Here is a 26,772-nt window from a genome sequence, read left to right as displayed (position 1 = left end):
TCACAACCACCAGTAACACCAGTTTCAGGGGATTCGGTGTCCTCTTCTGACCTCTACAGGCACCAGTCAGGCCCCTGGAGCACATATGTATGTGTAGGCAAAACAACAACAAAAACAAACAAAAACCCATGAAATTTAAAAAAATCTTAAAAACGTTTAATTAATAAAAATTTAAGTTTAAAAAGGCAGTAGCAAACAATAGAAGACACCCAATGTTGACTTCCGGCCTCCATATGCACCCCTACACACACATACATACAAACACAGCTATACACACACACACACCTACACACACACCTATATGAATTCTAGTTGTTCTTAATAAAAACCTAGAGTCGGATATTAGGGGGTGATAGCTGAGAGATTAGAGAAGCAGGGAAGCCAGCCACTAGACCTTTTACCTCTACCTAATCCTCAGACTGAAGGGGCGCTCCTGTTCTCAGACTGCTTCAGATTGCTCCTCAGACTGCATCCTCCGTCTGCCACTGTATCCACCACACCTCAGACTGCATCTGAGCTCCTGTCTCTTCCCACCTTATTTCCTCTCTCCACAGCCATATCCCTTCCTGTCTCCACCTCCCTAGTGCTGGGATTAAAGGTGCTGGACTCCCAAGTACTGGGATTAAAGGTGTGAACCATCACCTCCTGACCTATAGTGGTTTAGCTCTACACTCTGATCTTTAGACAAGCTTTATTTGTTAAAATACAAAATATCACTACACCTATACACACATAGGCATACCCCATATATATCTACACACACATACCTACACACGCACACACACCTACATACACACACATACAGGTTATCCCCTTACACACACACACCTACACACACAGGTATATCTCCCTACACACACACACACACACACACACACACACACACACAGAGGTATATTCCCCCTACACACACACACACACACACACACACACAGGCATACCCCCCAACACACAAACACAAGTACACGAGAACATAACAAAACTTTAGGACATTGCTTGAATTCAGCTGTACTTAGCACCAAAAGAAATTTGTAGGTGATTTATTAAGAGAAAAAAAGGGATAATGTGTGTGAATGAAAAAAAAATATGAGAATTAGAAGCCTCCCATTCCTGGCTATATAGTCAGAGAAATTGGCATGCAGGTCCAATAGAAGACACACAGGAGAGCATTTTGTCACTAAGGCATTTGCGGGTGCTTGGAGATCTGGATGCAATGATGGATCCACAAGAAAGGAAACAGGGATAGCACGTGATGTGTTGCCTGTTTATCTCATGATTTTCTTTATAAACAAGATAGCCCATACTGGCCTCTAACTCATAATCCTCCTGCCTCATCCCCCAGGAGCCTGCGGTTACAGGTATGAGCCACCATCTCTGCCAACCTCCCACTCTCCTACCACAGTGAGGATCAATGAACTAGATGCACCTACAACAAAAATGGTTCTTCAAGCAGGTGCCACGTGGAGGAGAAAGAGTAAGAAAGAGAAAGAGACCGCCAACACAATACTAATGATGAGAGTAAAAAATACACGACCACAAAACAAGCTTCCGAGAAAACCATTCACACCTCTAATCCCAGCTCTTAGGAGGCAGAGGCAGAGGCAGGAGGGTATCTGAGTTTGAAGCAAACCAGGTCTACATAGTGAGTTTCAGGCCAGACAGGGCTATACAGAAAAGAAAAGAAGAGAAAAGGAGGAAAGGAGGAGAGAAGGAGAGGAGAGGAGAGGAGAAGAGAAGAGAGGAGAGGAGAGGAGAGGACTCACTAGCCAGTCGTAGAGTGCCTGTAGTTCCAGCACTTTGGAAGTAGAGGCAGAAGGATCAGGAATTCAAGGTCAGCTTCAACTACATATTGAGCTCAAGGCAATCAGGGCTGCATAGCTCAGAAATAAAATGCAAAAACAAAAACACTCACAATAGATTGAGTTACAAATCATCATTCAACATTTCAACTTTTAAAAATTAGATCTCACTGCCACCTTGTGGTGGTAACTCCAAATTGAGCCAGCACTCCAACGAAAAGGGAGGGGAGTGGAGAAAAACGTGACTGAAAAAGCATGGGATAAAACTGGACTCTCTGAGCATGGCGAACAATGAGGGCTGATGAGAAGCCAAGGACAATGGCACGGGGTTTTGAACCTACGTAATGTGCTGGCTTTGTGGGAGCCTAGCCAGTTTGGATGTTCACCTTCCTAGAAATGGATGGAGGGGGAGGACCTAGGACTTACCACAGGGCAGGGAACCCTGACTGCTCTTTGGACTGGAGAGGGATGGGGAGAGGAGTGGGGGGAGGGGGAGAAGGGTGGGAGGAGGGGGAGAAGGGTGGGAGGAGGGGGGGGAAATGGAAGGCTGGGAGGAGGTGGAAACTTGTTTTTTTTTTCTCCTTTTCTCAATAAAAAAAAAGAAAATAAAAAAAACAATTTAAAAGAAAAAAAGTGTTTTGTAGCTGGATGGTTTCTTAGTATATCCCTGGCTGTCCTGGAATTCACTCTGAAGACCAGGCTGGCCTCAAGCTCAGAGATTTGCCTGCCTATGCCTCCCAAGTGCTAGGATTAAAGGCATGTGCCACCACTGCCCAGCTACCTTTGTCTTTTAAGATCTGGGAGGGGCTGGAGAGATGGCTCAGTGGTTAAGAGCATTGCCTGCTCTTCCAAAGGTCCTGAGTTCAATTCCCAGCAACCACATGGTGGCTTACAACCATCTGTAAAGAGGTCTGGTGCCCTCTTCTGGCCTGCAGGCATACACACAGACAGAATATTGTATACATAATAAATAAAAAAAAAAAAGATCTGGGAGGCCACTTTACCCTTTAAAAACAAACAATCAAACAAAACAAATAAAATTTATATACAGTCAATAGTTCAGGTCAGATGACATCAGGAGGCTATTGTGTGAATGTCAGAGTTTTTTTACAGATCAAGCACATGCTGTGTCCTCCAAGGCAACCAAAAGGCAACCAAGAGAGGCAGTAAAGATGGACAAGGTGACCACAGTGCACCGCTTTCCATAATTAGAAGCAGTTTATTTTAATCAAAAAAAAAAAACATATCCTGGAGCCAGGCATGGTGGCGCACACCTTTAATCTCAGCACTCAGGAGGTAGAGGCAAATTGGTCTCTGAGTTCAAAGCCAGCCTGATCCATAAGAACAGACAGGAGGACCAATGGAACCAAATAGAAGACCTGAACATCTTCAAACACTTGATCTTTGATAAAGAAGCGAAAAATATCAAATGGAGAAAAGAAAGCATATTTAACAAGTGGTGCTGGCATAACTGGATATCAACATGTACAAGAATGAAAATAGATCCATATCTATCACCATGCACAAAACTCAAGTCCAAATGGATCAAAGATCTCAACATAAAACCAGCCACACTGAATATTATAGAAGAGAAAGTGGGAAGTACACTTGAACTCATTGGCACAGGGACCCACTTCCTAAATAGAACCCCAGCAGCACAGACACTGAGAGAAACAATTAATAAATGGGACCTCCTGAAACTGAAAAGCTTCTGTAAAGCAAAGGACATGGTCAACAAGACAAAACGACAGCCTACAGAATGGGAAAAGATCTTCACTAACCCCACATCAGACAGAGGTCTGATCTCCAAAATATACAAAGAACTCAAGAAATTGGACACCAAAAGATTACATAATCCAATTTTTAAAAAATGGAGTACAAACCTAAACAGAGAACTCTCAACAGAGGAATCTAAAATGGCTGAGAGACAGTTAAGGAAATGCTCACCATCCTTAGTCATCAGAGAAATGCAAATCAAAACAACTCTGAGATTCCATCTTACAGCTGTAAGAGTGACCAAGATCAAAAACACTGATGACAACTTATGCTGGAGAGGATGTGGGGTAAAGGGAACACTCCTGCATTGCTTGTGTGAGTGCAAGCTGGTACAGCCCCTCTGGATTTCAGTGTGGCAATTTCTCAGAAAATTAGAAAACAACCTTCCTCAAGACCCAGTAATACCACTTTGGGGTATATATCCCAAGGATGCTCAATCGTGCCACAAGGACATGTGCTCAACTATGTTCACAGCAGCATTGTTTGTCATAGCCAGAACCTGAAAACAACCTAAATGCTCTCGAAAATGTGGTACATTTACACAATGGAGTACTACACAGCAGAAAAAATAACGACAGCTTGAATTTTGCAGGAAAATGGATGGAGCTAGAAAACATCATTTTGAGTGAGGTAACCCAGACACAGAAAGACAGTTATCACATGTACTCACTCATAGGTGGTTTTTAAACATAAATCAAAGAAAGCCAGCCTACAAACCACAATCCTAGAGAACTAAGACAACAATGCGGACACTAAGAGAGACTTACATAGATCTAATCTACATGGGAAGTAGAAAGTAGAAAAAGACAAGATCTCCTGAGTAAATTGGGAGCATGGGGGGACCTTGGGGGAGGGTTGCAGGGGAGAGGGGAGAGGCAGGGAGGGGAGCAGAGAAAAATGTAGAGCTCAATAAATATCAATAAAAAATGTATTTTAAAAAAGCCAGCCTGCCGGGCGGTGGTGGCGCACACCTTTAATCCCAGCACAAACCCATGCAGTGCCAATTGTATAGAAGTACGGCTCGGGCCCTGCAAGATGACTCCGTGGGCAAAGACTTGCAGCTAGACCTGGCAACCTGAGTTCAATCCTTGGGACCTACACGGTGGAAGGAGAGAACTGACTCCTGCCCATTGTCCCCTGACTTCCACGTAAGTGCTGTGGCATGTATACACACACACACACTGGTTAAATACAATAAAACTACACCTCCTACAATTATATACAATATATGATGCCTGGCAATGTCAATAAATGAGCACGTGGCCCACTTTGAAGTTGAATGCCTATAATCCCAGCAGAAGAGGGAAAGCAAGAGAATTGTGAGTTATGCTTGGTTACATAGACTGATTCCATCTCAAAACAAAAAAACACTATTAAAGAAAAATAAATTACTATGTTATTAGTGTATGCTTTACCAAGATATGCTTTGTGTGTGTGTGTGTGTGTGTGTGTGTGTGTGTGTGGTTTTTTGAGACAGGGTTTCTCTGTGTAGCCTTGGTTGTCCTAGAACTCACTTTGTAGACCAGGCTGGCTTTTTTTTTGTTTTGTTTTTCGAGACAGGGTTTCTCTGTGGTTTTGGAGCCTGTCCTGGAACTAGATCTTGTAGACCAGGCTGGTCTCGAACTCACAGAGATCCGCCTGCCTCTGCCTCCTGAGTTCTGGATTAAAGCAGCCACCACCACCACCAGGCTTCCTTATAATCTTATAGATCTTGACTGAATATATTGCCTGTGGCCTGCCCACTGTTGAACCATCTTTATGCAGCACTTGGCTGTCTTTAACTTTAAAGGGTCTTGTTTATTTGCTTCATTTTTCTCAGTCCTTGGGATGGAGCCCAGGGCCTTGCACGTGGCAGGTAAATGCTCTACCGCTGACCTATGACCCCAGCATTAATTTGATGATTTTTTGACAAGTGTATGCACCTTTGTAATCAATGTTCCAAGCAAAAAGTATTGCACACAGGGCATGGTGGCTCACGCCTTTAATCCCAGCGCTCCGGAGGCAGATCTCTGTGAGTCTGAAGCCAGCCCGGTCTACACAGTGAATGCGGCCATGACTAGCCTGTAAGAATGTGTTGTTGAGGGAACCCTTTCCTGTATGAGGACTGTATTCCAGGTATCTAGTTAGGGTATTGTCCTCCTACTCCATTTAAATGTTTTATACATGCATCTCTTTAGGAAGCCCCTACGGTAATAGGTTCTCAAATGACTTTTCACAAGTCCTCTAGTGTTAGTTTTCTCTCTCCATGCATCTACCCTGCCTCCCCATCCCCCAGCACATTTAACCCTCCGTGTTCCATTTCTCCCTCTTCGTTTCTCTATAACACTATTTCCCCATCTGTGAAAGATCTCCTCCCCCAGTGGTCGGCGTACAGAGAATTAGAGACTTTGGAACATTCAGCCCTGAGATGTCTGCCTCACAGCCCTCCCCTCAGACTCAAGAACCTATGGGGAAGAAGGGCCAGAACTGTAAGAGCCAGAAGTGGTGGTGGAGACCATGACAAAGTGTCCAAGACCGTGCAGGCTCATGCCAGACAACAATCCCAGCGTGGAAGAGGGGAGGTGAGCATGAAGTCCCACGCCTGTCCAAAGAGCTATCGACAGCCCCTTGATTGCCGCTGAGAGACAGAAGGGCTGATATGAGGTGGTGCTTCTGGGGCCTGTCAGAGAGGAACCTGTCCTCACCAATCAAGTCCACTAATCTGGGACCGAGATAGCCACCATGAAGAGACCCTGTCAGTGTGTCAGAAACTTGGCTGCAGCACCCATATTGCCCCATTAATCCAGGCTAGCAAGAGGGGACCACCCCTCCCCCTTTGACAAAAGGGAAACCAACAGGCAAGGTCACATGGCCAGTAAGACACAGCCGTACATTGAAAGACAGGTTCCTGCTCTTTCATGTTCCCAACCTGGCTTCAGTGGAAATCCAGGAGGAAGAACTTGCAGCTGTCGGACAAGTTAAGAGGAAGGGGTGCTGGTCAGGGTTCCGGGACCCCTTCCGGCAGTGGGAAAGGACACGGAGAGCCAGAGACTACACCCTGCCCACACCCACCACAGAGAGTAGCAGCAGGATCTTGGGCTAGCTTTCAGGCTGGGCAGGAGGCAATCACCAGGGATGGGCTCACCAGTTCTGACACCTCACCTGCCAACTCTCCAGCATAGTAAATATTTATCAAGTGACACTGGAACAGAAGAAACCCCTGCCTCGCCTGTCTCTGGACCGATGCCCACAGATGTGAAAGGTCCGCCTGGAAGTGAGTGGCTTCTTGAGAGGAAGTGGACCAGGCCGGGTCCCTTGAACAAGAGATGGATTTCTCGGGCTCCCAGGACCAGCACTGAAAACATTAGCGTTCAGGACCCTTGGGTCAGGACTTCTGCTAAACCACATAATGGTCAATTATTTCACTCTGCTCCTTTGACAACAAGGTGGTACATGCCATCTTGTCCGATGATAGAAGACTAGTTCCCTGGCCGCGCTGATTAGCCGAGAGATGAGTATGTGCTGTGAAAAACCCAATCTCAGTCTTTGCTTGGGTTTGGAAGGTTTGTTTTTGTTGTTGTTTGCTTTGTTTTGTCTATTGAGACAGGGTTTCTGTGTGTAGCCTTGGCTATCCTGGAACTCACTCTGTAGACCAGGTTAGCCTTGAACTCGCAGAGATCCTCCTGTCTCTGCCTCCCAAGTGCTGGGATTGATGGTATGTGGCACCACAGCCCAGCAGGTTTGGACTTTTGGTTGTTGCTTGCTTGGTTGTTTTGACACTTCCTGTTTGGACTTGATTTGGTTTTGGGTTTTTGAGGCAGGGTCTCTCTATGGGCCTTGACTGTCCTGGAATTCTCTATGCAGACCTTGCTGTCCTGACACTCGCTAGTGAGGCACTCCTGCACCAAGTCATCGCCCAGCCTGGCCTGGGATTGCAGCTTGCAGCCATGTCTGTCCCCTAGTGGTGTGGATTAAGCTACAGCAGGTGAGCATGGTTACAGCCCCCAAGATGACCTCTTCTGGTCTCCTCTCCTGCATAGGTGTGAGCATGTTTGCACTTCCCCCACGTACATGCGTGCACACACATGTAAATAATAAACATTTTTTACAATATTTATTTATTTATTTATGAAGACAAGTTCTTCTTGTGTAGCCTTGGCTGACCTAGAACTAACTCTGTAGACTAGCCTCAAAGTCGCAGAGATCTGCCTGCCTTTGTCTCTGCAGCACTGAGACGTATGAACCACCATGTCCAGCCTGATTTTTTTTATTGTTTTAGATTTATTTTCTTCTATGTGCATGAGCGTTTTGCCTACATGTATGCCTGATGCTCACAGAAGCCAGAAGAGAGTGTCAGATCTCCTGAAACTGGAGTTGAAAGGTGTAGCGAGCCAGAATGATGCTAGTAACTGAGCCCAAGACTTCTGCAAGAATGACTCAAACTCTTAGCCACTAGGTCATCTCTCCAGCCCAACCTGGCCTATTTTTGTTTTTAGTTACGTGCATTTGTGTGTGTTTGTGTAGGTGAGCCAAATGCTTGGGAAGGCCAAACTGAGGTTACAGGCAATTGTGAGCCGCATGCATGGGTGCTGGGAGTCGAACTTGGGTCCTGTGCAAGAGCACTGAACTGCTGAGCCATCTCTCCAGTCACCAAGCAAATCTTTTAAAAATAGATACAAAGGTTTTCAACACTGTGCAAGGAAAGGAAGGCGACCCTGCAGCGCTCTGTTCTAAACTCCTCTGTGTACGCTCAGAGGACTCGGCCCTCTAGCTGGCCTGTGGGTGGAGTTGTTCAGGTGGTGCATGCCTCAGAACACAGGTCTCTCATGCAGGTCCGTTCTGAAGGCAAGACCTAGAAGATAGCCCTTCCACCTTTGTGGTATCGAGGCAGAACTCCCTCCATGCACCAGTAGAGAAACTACGGGCTGTGACCCAGAAGATGGTCTTGGGGTAGCTTTTGGAGAACCACATGTAGGTTTTGGGGAAGATGCTGGGTTCATGGACACCCAGACAAGCTGGCCAAGAACAATAGAAAATGTGTGGTCCTTGGAATAAAACACCACCTCCTTCAGACCTGTATGCACACAACGCAGCAATGACCAGTGTTGGGCCCTTAAAGCCCCGGGAGCCATTGGACCAGCAAAGACTCAGGAACTAGGTCCCTTGCTGCCTCGAGATTTTGTCCAATGCCAGACATATTCACGGAATTAACTAGAACATGACATGCCAGAGCTTATGCAGAATTCTCGTTGGGGATGTGAGGTGGACTGGATGTCCCTGTCCCTCTCTCTCAGGAATTATGACATTCACATAGTCAAGACAGAGTCAGGAGCAGTATAGGTAATATAGAGATAGATATCTGGGCAGATGGTATCCAGGCTGGGGTGGGCTGAAAAGAAAATCAAGGCGATTCCTAGTGTAATAGCGAGAGAAGCACAAAGACAGAGATATCCACGCAGAAGCCTAAAGGTAGCCTGTCCCTGCTTAAGTGTTCAGAGTCTGAGAGCTGAAGTTTGAGGATTCATCAGCTGTCCACTTACAGAGGAACTTTCAGGTCATACTGAAGAATTTGGTTCTCATTTTTGAACCAATGGTGATTAAATAATTCTCTTTGGATTGGTTAATTATAATGGAACAACACTAAACACAGATATGACATGGCCACTTTTGAGTTCTAGAGAGATCGCTCTGGACCTAAGTGTGTAACTAAGTGGTAAAGTATATATATACTCAGTGTGTGTGAGGCTCAACCCACAGCCTGCAAAGTAAGAGGGAGAGGAGGCAGAGAGGAAGGAGAGGAAGAGGGGGAGAAGAGGGAGAACAGGGGACCACTGCTCTGGAAGCAAAGGGTTGTAAAATAGAAGAACGTGGAGGTAGAGAAATAACCTAACTAACGGAGGTGACAAGTCCCAGAGGCCAAACTACAAGGAATGTAGAGGAAGTGAAGGGGTATAAGAGAGGCCTCGTTGCTTAAGGCGAGAAAGACACTCAGGGTGAAGCCCACCCAGCTCTGCCAGGAGAGCACTGAGTACCAGGAACATGGGATACTGACTACCTGTAAGTGTGAGCAGTCTGGGTAGATGCCCAACTGACTTTTGGACACACTAAGTAAAGGAGTCTATAGGATACCGAGGAAGAAGAAATATTCCCTGTGTTTACTGCAGTTTCCAGGATTAAAAAATGGTGTAACTATGTTTAAAGATTCTCCAAGGCTGGCAGATTAGAACTGTGACTGTGTAGAGCTGGATGTTTTGTGCCCAGAGCCAAATTATTCTGGGCTATCTTCAGTTTCCAATTATTCAGCGATTTATCACCCACCTGTTTCTGGCCCAGCTTTCTTGTATCTATCTCTGAAAACTTCTGGAATGTTCTTTAACAGACCACTAGCTTTCACCAACCCCAAAGCTAAGAACGTCCTCAGATTGTATCTGAGACTATGCCAGAGACTTCCCCCTTTCTGCTGTAACCCGCCTACCTGATGCTCCCACCTAGGTATTTGAAAGGTGCCTTGATTTATGACTTTCTTTTGTTCTGTAACCATAACAACTCACGAACCTGTCTCCACATTGCAACATGTGATTTAGGCTAATGTGAGTTCATGCTCAGGGCTATAGTCACTTACATTTGACTCAACAAAAACCACAACTGCCTTTGTGCCGAGAGCTGGGGTTTGCAAAACCTGACATTCTGCTATTGCTCTGTCTACAGCTTAACTGTCCCCATCCCAAGCGCCCACCCTCGAGAGTGCCAGTGCCTTAAGACTGGGTTCTTGGCCTTATTGGTCTCTGGAGTTCTAGGAACTGGCACAGGATTGGTGTGCCACATAGTAGGTGCCCTGTTCTGTCCACTGTGTGGCAGGATAGGATGTGCCTACGGGGAGATGATCTCAACCATAATCTAGGCCAAGTCCTCTTTGGATGACAAAATGGTAAACAGAACTACCCAGCAACCAGGTCTGTGGGAATGAGACTGCTAACCCTCTTTGTCTGAGGAGGGAAGGAAGGCCACAGATTCACCCCTATGATTCAAACCTCCACTCCAACCTGCCCCAGTTAGAAGTGCTGACGTATGTCAGAGCTCCAAACCCTGAGAGAGGATGGGGCTTTGTGGACTCCTGTACATAACATTAATTTTAACTCAGTAATTTTCCAAGCTAGACTTAATGGAATCTCCTTTTTAAAAATTCCTCCGTGGGACTGGAGAGATGGCTCAGCGGTTAAGAGCTGTGGAACTGCCTGGTTTCAGACCAGGCCTCTTTAATTGGAGTGAGTGCTGACCCCTGGGCTCCCTGCAGCAAGTACATGGGCAGGTGAAGGCCCTTTAGATTTCAGGAAGGGTGGAGCAGGATATGGGCCAGAAGCCAGGGAAAGTGGGCTAAAGACAAGCTTGTCATATTGACCATGCCATCTGGCAGGCCCGAAGCCTGCTTGAGCACAGTTAATCCATCCCAAGCCAAACAAGATGCTGCTCCCTCCACCCATAAACTGGACTTATGACTCAGAGCTTATGGACGTGATGCTGCTGGTGTTGACGAGGGACGGTACCCCCAGGAGAGCTAGCCCTGTCCCAAGCTGAGCAGATGGCATGAGGATCCCTGGTGAGGCCAGGAATATTGGCCTAGCCAAAACAGATGTCCTGGTCTTTACCCTAGTCTGGCAGATGAAGAAATGGTGCCCAGGTTTAGGCATCTCTGTACTAATTGTATCATCCCAGACCTGTATAGGCCTTGGCCAGGCTCCTTCCAGGCATTCCTTCCCTGCTGTCATCATGGCCGCTCCTACTTTATCTCACATTCTTCTCTCCAGGGCCCTCACAGCCTCTGGGAGTTAGCCTGCTAGTAGTGTGTATTTTCAGACCTATTTTTTAGAAGATTTTATTTTTAATTATGTATATGTGTTGTGATTTGCATGTGAGTGCAGCGCTTTCAGAGGCCAGAAGAGGGTGCTGTAAACCCTGGAGCTGGAGTCGCAGCCGCTGTGCAAAAGCCGTACCTGTCCTTCTCCACTGAGCATCTCCCCAGCAAACTCATTCTCATTTCTTAGATGAGTGAATATGTGTAGGACCAAAGAGGAGGAGTGGGCAGGCGCTCAAGTTCCCCCAAGGAGCTGGTGCCTGGCTGGGACTTGAGTGTGGTCTAGATTACATCTCCTGCAGGTTATTTTCTTATTCATTTCACCCCAGCTATAATGGACTTCCTGGTATTTACTTTTTGAGATCTGCTCCCGCCATTTACATGCCTCTGCTTGGGAAGTTCTTCCCTCGGCCCTGCAAGGCTTGTTAACTTCAGTAGATATAAGAGCCTTATAACAGGGATTGTTATCCCACTTATAGCTGAGTCCCTAACTGAGTGCCTATGATTCAAAAACTACATAACATGAGAGACACTTAGTAAATGCTTGTTGAACAAGGGAACAAATCCAGTCTGCCTCACTCCTGATCCAGAAACTGTCTGCTAGTCCCTTTGTGCATCAAAGGAGCAGCCAAAGGAGAGGTGGGAGTAGGAGAACTTGGCTCAGGATCCTGGAAAGCAACCTTATCCTTTGCTAAAGACACAGCAAACACCCTGACCCAGGTCACGCCCCTGTATCTGGCTGTTTCGGGGCAGTTAGAAGTATTGGACTATCAGCAGGAACAACATTTGCCCCCCACTTCAGAGGAGTTGGTGTCATATCTACCATGGTTTCTCTGCCTTCTGCTTTCTCTTAGGCCAAGAGCTCGGTGTTAATTGAGCACCTACTGTGTGCCAGGCTTAGGGCAGATAAATGAAGTATCACCCTGTATCTCAGGGATCTCAAAGCTGTCAGCAAAGCAGACATGCCAACATCATCAGAGCACGAGGGAGACGGAGCCATGGGAGCAGGGCACTGGGGGCGGCCAGTGACCGCAATGCCAGGTTGACAAGGGGCACTCGGAAGGTTTCAGAAGAGCTTCTAGGGCTTGCTCTGAAGGGTTGGGATTGCAGTGGAGAGTGGGCAGCATCATCCGAGATCACACAGGGCGTAGGGCTAGCGGGGTGACTCAATGGGGAACACTCACACAGTGTTCAAGGACCTGGATCTAATGATCCTCAGGACACTCCTGCGCTCCTGCACACAGAAGAGGGTGGGGGATACATTCCACAGGGGATACAGTTGAGCTAAAGTTATGCAAGTTAAAGGAATTCAAGTCTTGTGAACAGTGAGGAAACCTGGATGGGGTTAGATTTTGAAAGGCCTTGAATGTCGGAACCAAATGCAACTCTGCAGCATTTTGGGCTAAGGCAAACCAGTCACCTTTTTAGTGGTTTATCTAGGTCACTTTACTCAGAGGAGTTTGGAGTGGCGGATGGGAGCCAAGGTACTGAAGGCCCTGCCGCAACAACTGGGATGCAGACAGTATAGCAGGCTGGGCTACACCAGTGGGCTTGGAGGAGGGGGGTGGGTTCAACCGCGCTTCAGGACCATTGGCCATGGCAGCTCATACCTGTCATCAGAGCACCTGAGAGGCAGAGGACGGAAGATCAGCAGTTCAAGGTCAGCTTTGTCTATATAGTGTGTCTGAGGCTAGCCTGTGCTATAGAAGACCCTGTCTAAAAGCAAACCAGAAATATTTTGGACGCAGACACACACACTCAGGGGTAAGGCAAACAAGGGTGAAGGTTAGTTTATGAGATCCCATTGTCGGATGTCACTAGAGCATGGGGTGGGCATGGGAAATCAAGATAGGGTTGACCCCAGGGCCTGTCCCAGGCTCATCCCACAAACATTCTCAGCTCACTGACCTTACCCAGCTCCAGGACTTTTCTAGTCTTTGTTAGAACAGGGCAGTCTCTCACATTGTTTCCTCAGTCCGCAGCATCATTCCAGGAGGTTACAGTCTGCCTTACCCCTGGGCTTTCTTGACCCATCCCCATAGAGAGGCCCATCTTCATTTCTCTCATATGACACCAGGGTGTCTCATTTATAGGGTCTGCTGAGATGGTGACTATACAGTTCTGCTGCTTGACTAGATGCTGTGGAATGTGTGTTTACCCTGTGAAGATGTGTCTTTGCCAAGGTCTCTTCTGATTGATTCAATAAAGAGATGCCTGGCCAATAGCTAGGCAAAAAGAAGGTAGGTGGGACTTGCAGGGATAGAAAGGACTCTGGGAAGCAGAAGGGTGGAGTCACTGGCCAGCTGGAGAGGAAACGGGAGGTACAAGATGGAAGAACAGCAATGCCATGTAACAGAACATAAATTAATATAAATGGGTTCATTTAAGGTGCAAGAGCTAGTTGAAGATGAGCCTAAGCTGAAGACCGAGCTTTCATAACTAATAAAAGTCTCTGCATTGAACTTGTGGTCCCAAGGAGAAAGTACCATTACAGTTAGAACCTGCCACCCCGCTGAACCGCAAGCTTCCTAGGCCGGAAGGGGGACTACAGCCGTTATTCCCAGATGCATTGATGCTTTCATCATTGAGCTGCTTGTTAAACACATATTAACAGATGGGCTGTGCATTCGTGAATGAGGTTCATTTAGATGGATTGACCATCATGGGCGCCATACAATGACAGGCAGATAGGATGGTAGAGGACTCAGCGTGACGTGGGCTGCTCCGCCATGTCCTTGGAAGGATGCACAGTTCCAGGTTCCTGCTTCCTTGCAGCAAGTAGAGTCATTGGTAGCGTCTTAGGGTTTCTATTGCTGGGAAGAGACACCATGTTCGCAGCAGCATTTATAAAGGAAAACATTTGAGGTGGCCGCTTACAGTTCAGAGGTTCAGGTTATCATCATGGCGGGACCATAGCCGTATGCAGGCAGACATGGTGCTGGCTACTTCTTGACCAGAAGGCAACAGGGAGTGGGCTGTGACACTGGGCAGTATCTTGAGTATATGTGAGACCTCAAAGCCCACCTCCACAGTGACACACTTTCCAACAAGACCACACCTACTCCACAGAGCCACACCTTCTAATAGTGCCACTCCCTTTGGGGAGCATTTTCTTTCAAACCACCACATTCTACTCCCTGGTCCCAAAAGGCTTGTAATCATATCCTAACACAAAAATGACAGCATCCCCCACACTGATAGAAGTCTGAAGTTCAAAATGAGGAAGAGACAAATTCCTATGTCCCCTCTGTTCCTTTCTTCCTCTGATGTGGGACAATGACAGACAGGGCAGAACTTAGGTAGGCCTGGAAAACTAAACTGAATGCTGGGAGAAAGGAGGCAGAGTCAGAGAGAAGCCATGTAGCCCCCTATACACAAACATACACACACACACACACACACACACACACATGTATACACAGACCCTGGAACTTTACCTGGTAAGCCACAGCCTTGTGGCGATACACAGATTACTAGAAATGAGTTAAATTAAGATAGAAGAGTTAGCCAGTAAGAAGCTAGAGCTAGGGCTGGAGAGATGGCTCAGAGGTTAAGAGTACTGACTGCTCTTCCAGAGGTCCTGAGTTCAATTCCCGGCAACCACATGGTGGCTCACAGCCATCTATGGTGAGATCTGGTGCCCTCTTCTGGCATGCAAGCATACATGAAATGAATGTTGTATACATAATAAATAAATAAATCTTAAAAAAAAAGAAGCTAGAGCTAATGGTCCAAGCAGTGGTTAATATAATATAGTTTCTGTGTAATTATTTTGGGGCTTGGCATCCAGTAAACAAACAAACGGCCTCCTTACAACAATAGTATATGTGGGGGTCAGAGGACAGTTTTCAGGAGCCCGCCCTCTCTCTGCTGAGCCATCTCAACAGTATTTTTGATTCTCTGAGATAGAGTCTCAGGTGTAGTCCCAGCCAGTCTTGAGCACCTGGAAGCAATCCTCCTGCCTCAGCCTCCTGAGTACTGAGGTTGCAGGTGTATGCCACCGCAGCCAGGTTGGCATGTCTCTCTTATGTTCTATTGAAAGGAGGTTACAAGGTATGGGGCTGAGTTTAGAGTATGTGAGCCTGCTGTAATTTATTTCATTTTGTGGATGTGTTTATTTTGTGTATGAATGTTTTGCCTGCATGTGCACCATGTGCATAACTGGTGTTCGAGGAAGTCAGAAAAGAGCTTCAATCCCCTGCATCACTAGAGTGATGCTTGTGAATCACCCTGCAGATGCTGGGAATCGAGCCCAGGTCCTCTGCAAGAGCAGTCAGTGTTCTTAACCACTGAGCCATCTCTCCAGCATGCCATAATTAATATATATATATATATATGTGTTAGTTGTACCCACTTTGTGGTACCAAAAAAGAGGATGGAGGTGGAAGGCTCATTAGTTAAGAGCATATACTGCTTTTGCAAGTTCAGTCCCAGCACCCATATCAAATGACTCAGTCACCTGTAACTCACACTAGTGGATCTGATGCCCTCCTCTGAGCTCTACAAACACCTGCATTCATGCATACACACACACACACACACACACACACACACACACATACAGATACACACATACTGACACGCATACACACACCCACACACCCACATGCAGACATACACACACATTGACACACAGAGACACACCCACACACAGGCACACATACCTAAAGGGAAAAAAAACATTAAAAATATTTTTTAAAAAACAAAAGTAAGTTTCTGGGGCTAGAGAAATGGGTCAGAGGTTAAGAGCACTTGCAGCTCGTGCAAAGAACCTGGGTTTGGTTCCCTGCACCCATACAGTGTTTCACAACCATCCTTAACTCCGGCTGCAGGGGATCCAACATCCTTTTTTTGTTGTTGTTTTGATTTGGTTTGGTTTTGGTTTTTCTCTGTGTAGCCCTAACTGTCCTGGAACCAGCTCTTGTAGAGTAGGCTGCCCTCAAGTCAGAGATCCGCCTGCCTCTCTCTCCCAAGCGCTTGGACTAAAGGTATGCATTACCTCACTGCCAGGCTTTTTCTGATCTCTGAGGCCCCATACAAACACATGGTGCACACACATATACATAGGCAAACACTCATACACATGAAATATAAATACATCTTTTTTAAAAATCTCTTTTAAAAAGTTTTTAAAATCAATTCTACTTACATTTCCCTTTTTCCATACTTGGCATCCCTGTGTGCTGTCAACAGCACTGACCTCAACGCAGCCCTGGGAAGTAGGCAGAGCCAGACTCACCATCTCTGTCTCGTGCATGGGTAAACTGAGACCCAGCTGGACAGCCCTGGCAGTACTACGTGGAAAGATGAGGCAGAAAATTCAAGTTCAAGGCTTGCCTGGTCTACAGAGCAAGTTTGAGGTCAGACTAAGCAACCAAGTGGAACCCTGTCTCAAAGAGGGAAAAGAGGGCTGGGGATTTATCAGCAGAAAAGCATTTGCCCAGACTCATGAGGCAAACCTCAGCACCAAAAACAAATAAACACGCAACCGAGGTCCAAGTAAGCAAAGTGGCTTTTCTGACGTCACAGATTTGGCAGAGGTGGCGCTGGCAAAGCCACCATGACTCTCTTTCCTAGTGTTTGTCTCCTGGTGCCCCCCCACATACTTCTCAACCTCCCTCCCCCCATCTCTGCCTTGTTCTGTGTTTCTCTCTACTTCCACGCCTTCCCCTTGCTTTAACCGATAAATGGAGTCAGCTTTGCAAACCGTCCAAACCTTTGCACGCCCTGGAAACCAGCCCAGTTCTAGCCCTGGCCCTGGCCCCAGCACCATGTCACTACAAAGCCGGCGTCATGCCTTGAACAAGCCTTTTCCAGGTGTCAGGATGAAGAGATTAACTTGGGGTGACACTCTGGCTGCCAACTGGCCCCAGATAAGATAAGGGTGGAGATCAGTGCAATAAATAGGCCCCAGCCTCGCTCTTGGCCCAGGCCGTAGTTGGCTGAGGTCATGGTCACAAGCAGCATGGCTATGCACCTGTGGATGGTCACCCTGACCTTGGCTGCCTTCCTTGCCATGGACGGGGGTAAGTGGGCAGAACCTGGTTTCTCTGAAGCTTGGTCTTAGTAGGTGAGCTTGGGTGTGGGGACAGAAGCAAGATCTGGAGCTTCCTGTGAGCCTGGGCTTGCTGAGTAACTCTTTCTTTGGCATTCATCTGCTACAGTAGGCAAAACACAGACTGAGAGAAAAGAAACCAGTTCAGTCCCGAACCCAAACTGCCAAGTCCTCGTCCCTTGGCACTGTGAGGTAGGATGCTCTTCCAGTTCAAAGCTGCATTGAGAAATTATGACCTGGGCAGACAGAAGGTGCGATCAGGTCTCAGGTTGGCTGTGGGGTGGCGAGTGCTAAGAGAGACTTGGCCTGCACCCCGTCAGGTTCCTGATCTGCTTTGATAAGGTATAGTATGGGACCCAGGACAACCATTTAATCATGTGGAGGGAGCCCTTGGGTGGCTAGACAGCAGAGGTGAGCTTCCTCAGGCCTGTAGCACCTCAGCAGTCTCAAAGCTCCTGTCCCAGATACTTTTCTAGCCTTTTAACACACGAGGGACCAAAACAAGAAACGGTACCATCCCAACAGGGCTTAAACCTAGCGGGATTGAGGAGGGGAATTGACCATACATAGCACATAAGAACATGACAAAGGCTAAGAAATATGAAGCTGGGCGATGGGATTAGGAGGGAGCTGCAATTTTAAATCGGAGGAGGTCTCTTAGGGAAGTCCGGGTTGGAGGAAAGCTTGAAGAAGGTAAGGGAGTGAAGATGTTTTAGACAAGAACGGTCCGATGGAGGGAGCAGCCAATCCAAGGGCCCCGCTGGAAAAGCATGTCTGGAATGTTTGGGGTACTGAGCGGATTGAGGGAGCGAAGAGCATGGTACAGAATGAAAGCGGAGGAGAGGAGGGCAGGGGAGGGGAGGGAAGCAGCTGGGAACTATGTCAGGCAAAGGAATTAACGTGAGAACCTTGTGCTCGGAGAGTGGGAGCCAGAGCTGCAGCGGAGTCAGACATGGAAAGAATGCTCTCGTTTGTAAATTGAGAATAAGCAGAACAGGGAAGCAGAGACCCACTGGGACTCCCTAGACAGGAGCCATAATGTTATAAAGCGGGGCCTGGCAGGACCTCAGGGGCCTGGACTCCATGCCCACTCCCTCCTGTTAAGTCACAGATCTGGCAGCTGGGTCAACAAGGATAGTCCTGCAGACTCTGGTCAGATGCTTACTCCCTCCCGCCCCACCCCTCCCCTGCCTGTTCCCCATTCCCCAGCACCCCCTCCATTAGGAACATTAAGCAGCCTGCTTTGAAGGTCCTTGTAAACATTTCAGATTCCGGTTGAATGAAGGATTCGCCTGGGTGAAGGGCAAGGGATGCCTGGGTTAAATACAACCCTTCACAACCCCAGGAAGAAATTCTGACCCTGTAGGGTTCTGTACTCTCCTTTCCCTCAACACTCTTCAGTGCTCAATTCCTGAATAATCTCTGGATGGGGCACCAAGGAGTGCGCAGGAGCCCCAGAAGCCTGGGTTCGTAGGGAGGCGGGGTGACCCCTGCGACAGCACTCGACTTAGCGGCACCGCTCAGATCCAGTTTTCTCCGTGAACTGTGGGGATGGGAAGGAAAGCTTCTGAGCCTTGAAGGATGGGGAGAGTGGGAGTGGAGACAGCTGAGACAGTGGATCCGCAAGAAGCAGAGAAGCCCTTGTTCCAGGACGGCGAGCAGAGAGGAACCATTGGGTCCTGCGGCCTTGGAGGATGTAGATATATCAGATAGCAAGCCCAAGGAGCAAGACTGGGGCTCAGTTCAAACATGTGACCATGGAATGCTGGTCCAGAGGGAAACTGGACAGTGTTGGGAGCCGCCAGGGGAGGTCGTTCTGCCTTTTAAATGTTTGAGATTTTGGTTTTGTTGTGTAGACCTTGAATTTTTGACCGTTTTGCCTCAACCTCCCAGTGCTGGGATTATAGGCCTCCACCCTCACACTCACTCGGTCTTTGTAGACACTTTTCTCCTAATACAAGGCCATGAAACATGTAGCATTTTCACTCAGGAAAGTTTATGAATGAGCTCCAACAATGCACACACTATGTCTCCCAGACCTCTATAGAGATACAGAGCACAGCTAGGCGAGAAGGTGCACTCCTGTGATCCCAGAACTTGAGGCAGAAGCAGGTGAATACAAGTTTGAGGCCAGCCAGAGCTACATAGCAAGCCCCAGGCCAGTCAAGGCTACACAGCAAAACCTTGTCTCAACAACAACCAAATAAACAAGATAGGGAAATTTCTCTCCTGCACCCTGGTCCTTCCTTGTCTCAGAGGCAATCACACACACCTCCTTGTCACCCCGGCCTGTGTCACACACTGCCAGATCTGTGGCATTCCACTCCAGGGAGTCTTCTGTTCTGTGTCAATGTGGCATGGAGGGCATTCCACTCCAGGGAGTCTTCTGTGCCCGTTTCCTCTGCTCAGCTAAATTATTTTTGTAGTTTGTCTATCAGGTGCCTTCATTGTTGCTGTTAATGTTTTAAACATATTTTACTTTTTAAAGTTCTGCATTTGCACGTGTGTTTGTGTGGGGTACGTATATATGAGTGTAGGCTCCTGGGGAGCCCAGAAAAGGGCACTAGATACCCTGGAGCTGGAGTTACAGGCAGTTATGAGATGTTCGGCACGGGTGCAGGGATCAGAACTCAGCACACACATAGAGTAGTATGTGCTCTGAGCCATCTCTCCAGCCTTGCCTGCTTTCTGAGTTTTCAGGCAGCATCTCTTTATGTAGTCTAGGCTGCCCTAAGTTTCTTTGAGTACTGGGATTACAGGTGTTCTCACTACAGTAGCTTGAACGGGAATGTTCCCCGCAGGCTCAGGCATTAGAACACTTATTCCCCAAGCTGGGGTGCTGTTTGGGAAGGCTATAGAACCTTTGTGCTCTGGGGCCTTGAGGAATGAAGTCCATCGCCGGAGGTGAGCTCTGAGTGTTCACAGTCTTCGTGCCTGTGGTTGAGGAGGTGAGCTCTCAGCTTCTGCTCCAGCCGCCATGCCTACAGATGGCTGCCATGCCTCCTCTCCATGACAGACTCTTATCCCCCGGGAGCCGTAAGACAAAATAGAGTCTTTCTTTTGCTTTTGGCCATGATGCTTTATCACAGCAACAAGAAGTAATTAATATACACACTACACTCGTTAATTGCTTTTGTGCTGTTTGCTTGTGTGTTGTTTGAGACAGGGTCTTACTCCGCAGCCAGAATGACCTGGAACTCACTCCATGGTCCAGGCTGGCCTCAGACTTGTGCTAATCCTCCTGAGCTGCCTCAAGTGTGCTTGTCCTCTTGCTGAGTAGTGCTCCACCGTAGACAAGTTCACTCTTTATCTGTTCTCCTGTGGGAGGGCGTTTAGGCCATTCTTGGTTATGACAGGTACGACACAGAAGACTCTGAGCAGCATGGTGGCAAGGCTAGGTTTACGTTTGAGCCTCCATTGCCAGACTGGCAAAGCACACTAGAGGTGACTTAGTTTCAGTCCCTTTTTTCCTCTGTGTCTGGGGAAATCTCCAAGAAAAAGTCAAGTCCACTAACCTTGCAGTAGCTGTGGAACTCCAGTGCTGGAGACAGCTTCCTTTACAATAACACAGCTTCTCCGCTCCATCCGGAATCATAGTTCGTTTCCCTGCAGCCTCTGCCACTGATGGGTTCTGCTACGGGAGGGTAGAAAGAGCCCATCTCTCCATCAGGCCCTGAGCAGCCCTTCTGAGGCATCTGGAAGCATCCATTCCTTCTCCAGCTCCCACAGTCATTCTTCTTCCTACCTGTGCCTTAAACATGGCTCAAATTCTCTTGCCCACCAGCTATGCCCATGGTTCCACCGCTTTCCTCATGTCCTATAAGTGGCTCAGCCAAACCTTGAGGGCTACGACTGTTTGGTAGGGAGTCAGGCTTGGGGTGGCGAACCTGTGTGTTAATCCTAGCTCTGCCGTATCCAACTGTTATCATTCAAGCCCTCTGAGCCTTTCATAAGTCAGTCAGGTGTTCCAGCAGACAGACCCGAGTCTGAATGCATTTATGGGAAGTGTGGGAGTTGCTACCTACTGGGAGCAAGGAAGTTGGCTGAGTGTAACCCGAGTGTCAGGTGGCCCTGCGAGAAGCTCCGGAGCAGGGTGGCACCTAGACCTGTTCCAGAGACACGAGGGCTGAGATCTTGCAGCCACACCATAGTGAGGGGATATCCACGGCACAGGAGGCAAGCTTGAGGGAGGCGGCTCCCTCCCCCAAAGGTGATTCCCAAGAATGGGCTGGTGGTGAAGTCAGCACTCCTGGCAGCTGGGGCTGGTGCCTTGGTCCTGTGCTGGACTCTAGGTAGCAGACACAGCATTTACTACGTCCACTCTCCCTTCTGTTACAGAATGGTGGGAGGCGTGGAGAGCACCAAAAAACATGTATTCTCCATGACTGGCACATAACCAACTGCTGGGTTTTTTTTTAATATTATTATTATTTGATGGGACAGAAAAATTCCACTGGGATCTGAGTAATTAGAAGCAGGTTGGGTTGTCACCCCCTAATTCTAGACTTTTGGGGCACCTGACCCAGGCACTACCAGGACAGGAGACAGAGTCCCCAGACTCTGGCCCAGCAGCCAGAGCTGACAGTGTCCTGTTGCTCTTTTTTGTCTTTCAGAGGTGCAGGTGGCAGCAGGAAGGATTGTCTTCTTGAGAATGGTAAGGTCATCCCTCTGCAGGAGTCCCATCATGCATTCTATACATCCACCCTTCCGCTGACACCTTCGATGGTACCAAGGGGGCAAAGGTGACCTCCCGAACCCACACTCTCCTCAGAATACCCCCTCCAGATTGAGCAGGCCCAAGTTCGGCCCTTAGGATCTGCCCCGACCTGGTCTCCAAGGTCTTTTCCTCGGCGGATACTCCCCCACAGCAGAGCAGGACACTGGCCTGCTGTACTTTGTGTAGCACAAGAGAAGCTACAGGTATTAGGCCAGAGGTGTCCCCAGCTCAGCGAATGGCCCTGTGGAGCCTGCCGGCCTTTCCGAAGCACAGCTCATCATTCGTCCGCTGCCTTGCCTGACTTGGCCTCAGACCCTCGGAGACAGGGCATCTGCAGGGCCCTCAGAGCCACCTTCCCAAGCAGCTTCTTCCATATTCATTAGTCCCTCGGAACCCAGCCCCACTTATTTGGTACCAAGAGCCAAATACTTTATATACATGACTCCAGCTAATCCTGCATTGAGAGGGACACCATTATCCACCCTTTTCACTGAGGAGAAAACTGGGGCCCGGAGAATGAACTAATTTGCCTAAATTTACAGAGCAAGTCAGTGGCTGAACTGGGGTCTCCAGACTGTAGACTTTAGTTGCCTTGTGTAGCACTGGCTGATTTTCTACTGGTTGAGTTGATAAGCTTGAGCTTCTGATCCTCCTGCCTCCACCTTCCAACTGCTGGGATGGCAGGTGTGTGCCACTATGCCTCCCTCACCTTCTCCTTCACCCAGGCTCCAACCCCAGTCTTAACTGTGTTCTCTCTCAGCCCGGGAACCTTTCAGTCTGAAACCAATTAAGCTAAAATCCCTGCACCATCCCTTCAGCCTTCCCACAAGGGCCTACATGACCATGAAGGGGGTTGGGAGAGCTCTGCCAGTAAATGCTTGCCTTGCAAATGTGAAGACCCAAGTTTGATCCCCAGCACCCATATAGTCCCTGTACTTGTGAAGTGGAGATAGGGGCATCCCTAGGGCTTGCTAGACAGTTAGTTGGCCTAGCCTCCTTGATGAGTTCCAGGCCATGAGAGAACCTGTCCCAAATGAATCAGGTGAGTGGCTCCTAAGGAGCAACATCCAATGTTTAATGGCTTCTGCATACATGTAGCCCCACCACCACATACATGTACACAAAAAAGACCATATTGGTATTGGTGAGTAAAAGAGCCCATAGGATATAAGACATTCCCTAGGAATGATGGATGGCTGTTTACTAGGCTTACAACGGACCAGCAGCAGAATTTCTAGATGCATTCACTAAAGAGTATGTGAACCAATCCCCAGGGGCTTGAAGGCACAAACTTTCTACAAGCACACACACACACACGAGACTAAGCAGGATGCCACACGTGACCAGGGTTCAACAGACATAGGCTCCAATGTATGTACACATCCAGCCACATGCACTCACACAAGCAAACATACCAGAGTCCTGAATAGTTGATTTCACATTCCAAGCAGAGACCTGGGCCCCTGACCACTCCCTCTGAATCTCCCCACTACTTCTGTTTTCCACAGCCCATCTGTGAGCACATGGGAGAGTCTCCAAAGTGCCCCAAGACACCTAAACCGATCTGTGGCACGGATGGGGTGACATATGAAAATGAATGCCATCTCTGCGTGACCCGGATGTAAGTTCCCTCCTCCATCCAACTAATTGGGAGGCCCCCTCTCTGGTACATGCACGTCTGAAAGGAACAGGGCTTGAGCTCACCTTCGCCAGAGAAGAATCCCCAAACATTTGTCTAACTGAATGAACTAAATGTAACTCAAAGGAAGCTCAGGTTTCCAGGACAAAAGGAAGCAGAAACCCTGAGTGATGGTCCTTGTTCTGCCCGAGTGACGAGAAAATCTCGTCTGATCTTTCATGCCTCTAGCCAACTATTATTTACTGAGCACTTACTATGGCTAGTCCCCAGAGCCTCTCTAGTTTTCTCAGAACCAGGCTAAGAGAGAGAAGTCAAGCCAACAGCAGCACAGCTCAAGACTTGGAGCACACAGGAAAGGAACAGGGCCAGGGAAGACTAGAGGTAAAACCCAAGCTCATCCCTGAAATGTAAGTAGAAATCGGCTAGAAAAAGAAGAAAAATAATTCCAAGTAGAAAAAGGAGATTTTGAAAGGCCTATAAAGGAACATTAGTTTATACTTAAGGAAGTACAGGAAGTTGGGCATACTAGAATATGAAATGGGGGAGAGGTGATAGCGAGTCCAGGCTAGACCACAACCTTGGTATATTAGATCACGTATTTGGTCTCAGTTTTCTCACCAGTAAAATTATCAATCAAACTGAGAGCCCAGTGAGATCATGGGGAGAAATCTTTGGCAACACAAAGCTGTCTAGGCAGATGTGTAAGTCCGTATTGGAAGAAATGTAAGAAGATACAATACTGGCTTTGAAAAGGTCTTGGTCAAGATTCATGGGTAGGAGGGACATTGTGGGCAGAACTGTCAGGCGCAGTACAGGATTGGATGTGAAAGGTGAGTGGAGAAGGGGTAAGAACAATTGCCCTTCCTCCCTTCTTTTCCTTCTTCTGAAACAGGGTCTTGCTATGTTGTCCAGATTGGCCTTGAATTCATGAACTCAAGGAATCCATGGTTTGGTTTGGTTTCAGTACTAGGAACTTTCAATTCTAGGCAAGCACTCTACCATCTGAGCTACAGCTCTTCCTCTAAATAGGGCCTTGTTAAGTTGCATAGGACTTGAACTCATTATATAAAGCTCAGGGAGGCCCTAATGCCAGAACCCTTTGCCCAGCCTCTTGAGTAAGGGATTCCAGACCTCTAGTTCCAGGTCTAGTAACATATTCACTTACGGCCTCGGGTGGCTAAGATGGGGCTACAAGGGCAGTTCTGGGAGGCAGTGATGACTATGGATGCTGGTCCCTGGTATATCTTGGTGGGGCCATGCAATAGGTGCAAAAACAGGTAGGACAGAGGTTTGGCAGTGATGTGGGAGGTCCTTCTGTCCATGTGTTGCCTTTATTGGTTAATGAATAAAGAACTGCTTTGAGCCTATAGCAAAGGCAGAACAGAGCTAGGCAGGGAAGATGGAACTGAATGCTGAGAGAACAAAGGCAGAGTTAGACGCCATGGAGCTGCTGGAGATAGACGTGCTGAAACTTTGCTGGTAGGCCACGACCTCATGGTGATATACAGATTAATAGAAATGAGTTAAATTAATAATAGAAAAGAGTTAGCCAATAAGAAGCTAGAGCTAACGGGCCAAGCAGTGATTTAAATAATACGGTTTCTGTGTGATTATTTTGGGGCTAAGTGGCCAGAACCAACTAGTGGATCCTTGCAACACGGCAGCCATCAGCAAGCAGTGGCAGTTGAGACATCAGTAAGCTGAAAGTCCTCAGGTTTAAGAGGGTCAGTTTATAGGGTTATGTACGCTTAGATCCCTGACACCTCTCTGTAGCTGGACATTTCCAGGAGGGGCTCAGCAGGGAGGATGGGCTGGGCCTGGCTTCTACCCTTATAGTTCCCACAGTTAATGGCCTCATCCTTATCTTCTCTGGTGCTAGAAAAACAAAAGAGGACATCCAGATCATAAAGAACGGCAGGTGCTGAGCCCAGAGACGCACTCCAGCCACGAGACTTCAAGCTAGAGAACAGCAATGCTCCAGAGGCTATTATGCGAAATAAAAGATGCAGCCCAAGCCGGTGAAGGGGACCAGTCTTTGGGAACTCTGGGGAGGAGGTGGGAGCAAGAGATGGGATCAGCCCTGACAGCTCTCTCAGCTGAATCTATCAATAGAGTTATTATTTTTTTTTAAAATATTTATTTATTTATTATGTATACAATATTCTGTCTGTGTGTATGTCTGCAGGCCAGAAGAGGACACCAGACCTCATTACAGATGGTTGTGAGCCACCATGTGGTTGCTGGGAATTGAACTCAGGACCTTTGGAAGAGCAGGCAGTGCTCTTAACCACTGAGCCATCTCTCCAGCCCCCTAGAGTTATTATTAACAGAATCATTTTCATTGCTGCTTTATGCCTAATTTTGTTAGTGTTATGAATCATAATGTAAATATCTGATATACAGCCCCCAAAGGGGTCACAGCCCATAGGTTGAGAACCACTGCTCCAGCCCATAGTATACAGTGAATAACCTCTATTGGTCAAAACCTATAGAAGCATTTGGTTTATTTTGTTTTTGTTTTGAAATAGTCTATGTAGCCTTGACTGGCCTGGAATTTGCTATGTAGATCAGGCTAGCCTCAAACTCAAGAGAGATCTGCCTGCATCTGCCTCCTGAGTGCCGGGATTAAAGGTGTACCTTACAATGCTCAGCAGAATTTGATTATCTACGGATGGATGTTTTCTTGCCCATATGTCTGCATATGAAGAAGCCAGAAGAGGTCAGCGGATCCTCCCCTTCCAGAACTGGAGTTAGTGTGAGCGGCCATGTGGCTGGCTAGACATCAAACCCAGCTCTCTGGAAAGTGGTCAGTGCTCCTAGCCACTGGGCCACCTCTTCAGCTAGAAGCCTCTTGATATGAGGGCAGGGTAACAAAGTGTGGTGGGACCTGGCCAGGTGGTAACAGTTTTACCCAGGTTCAGATTCCTGCTCTAGGGGTCCAAAAAGGACAGAAAT

The 26,772-nt window shown here is 47.7% G+C and overlaps 1 protein-coding gene across 1 annotated transcript; it reads left to right on the top strand.

The window, feature by feature from the left end:
* Positions 1–17,314: 17,314 nt before the first annotated feature.
* Spink4 (serine peptidase inhibitor Kazal type 4) lies at positions 17,315–25,939 on the top strand. The gene is made up of 4 exons (XM_041667892.1): positions 17,315–17,432; positions 22,075–22,115; positions 23,687–23,799; positions 25,697–25,939. The coding sequence occupies exons 1-4, from the start codon at positions 17,357–17,359 to the stop codon at positions 25,740–25,742; spliced, it is 276 nt and encodes a 91-aa protein (XP_041523826.1). The 5' UTR covers positions 17,315–17,356; the 3' UTR covers positions 25,743–25,939.
* Positions 25,940–26,772: the final 833 nt, after the last annotated feature.

Source organism: Microtus oregoni, unplaced genomic scaffold, assembly GCF_018167655.1.
Source record: "Microtus oregoni isolate MIOR12 unplaced genomic scaffold, Mior012 000017F_ref0000208, whole genome shotgun sequence".
NCBI lineage: Eukaryota > Metazoa > Chordata > Mammalia > Rodentia > Cricetidae > Microtus > Microtus oregoni.
This window is presented reverse-complemented; position numbering and strand designations above follow the sequence as displayed.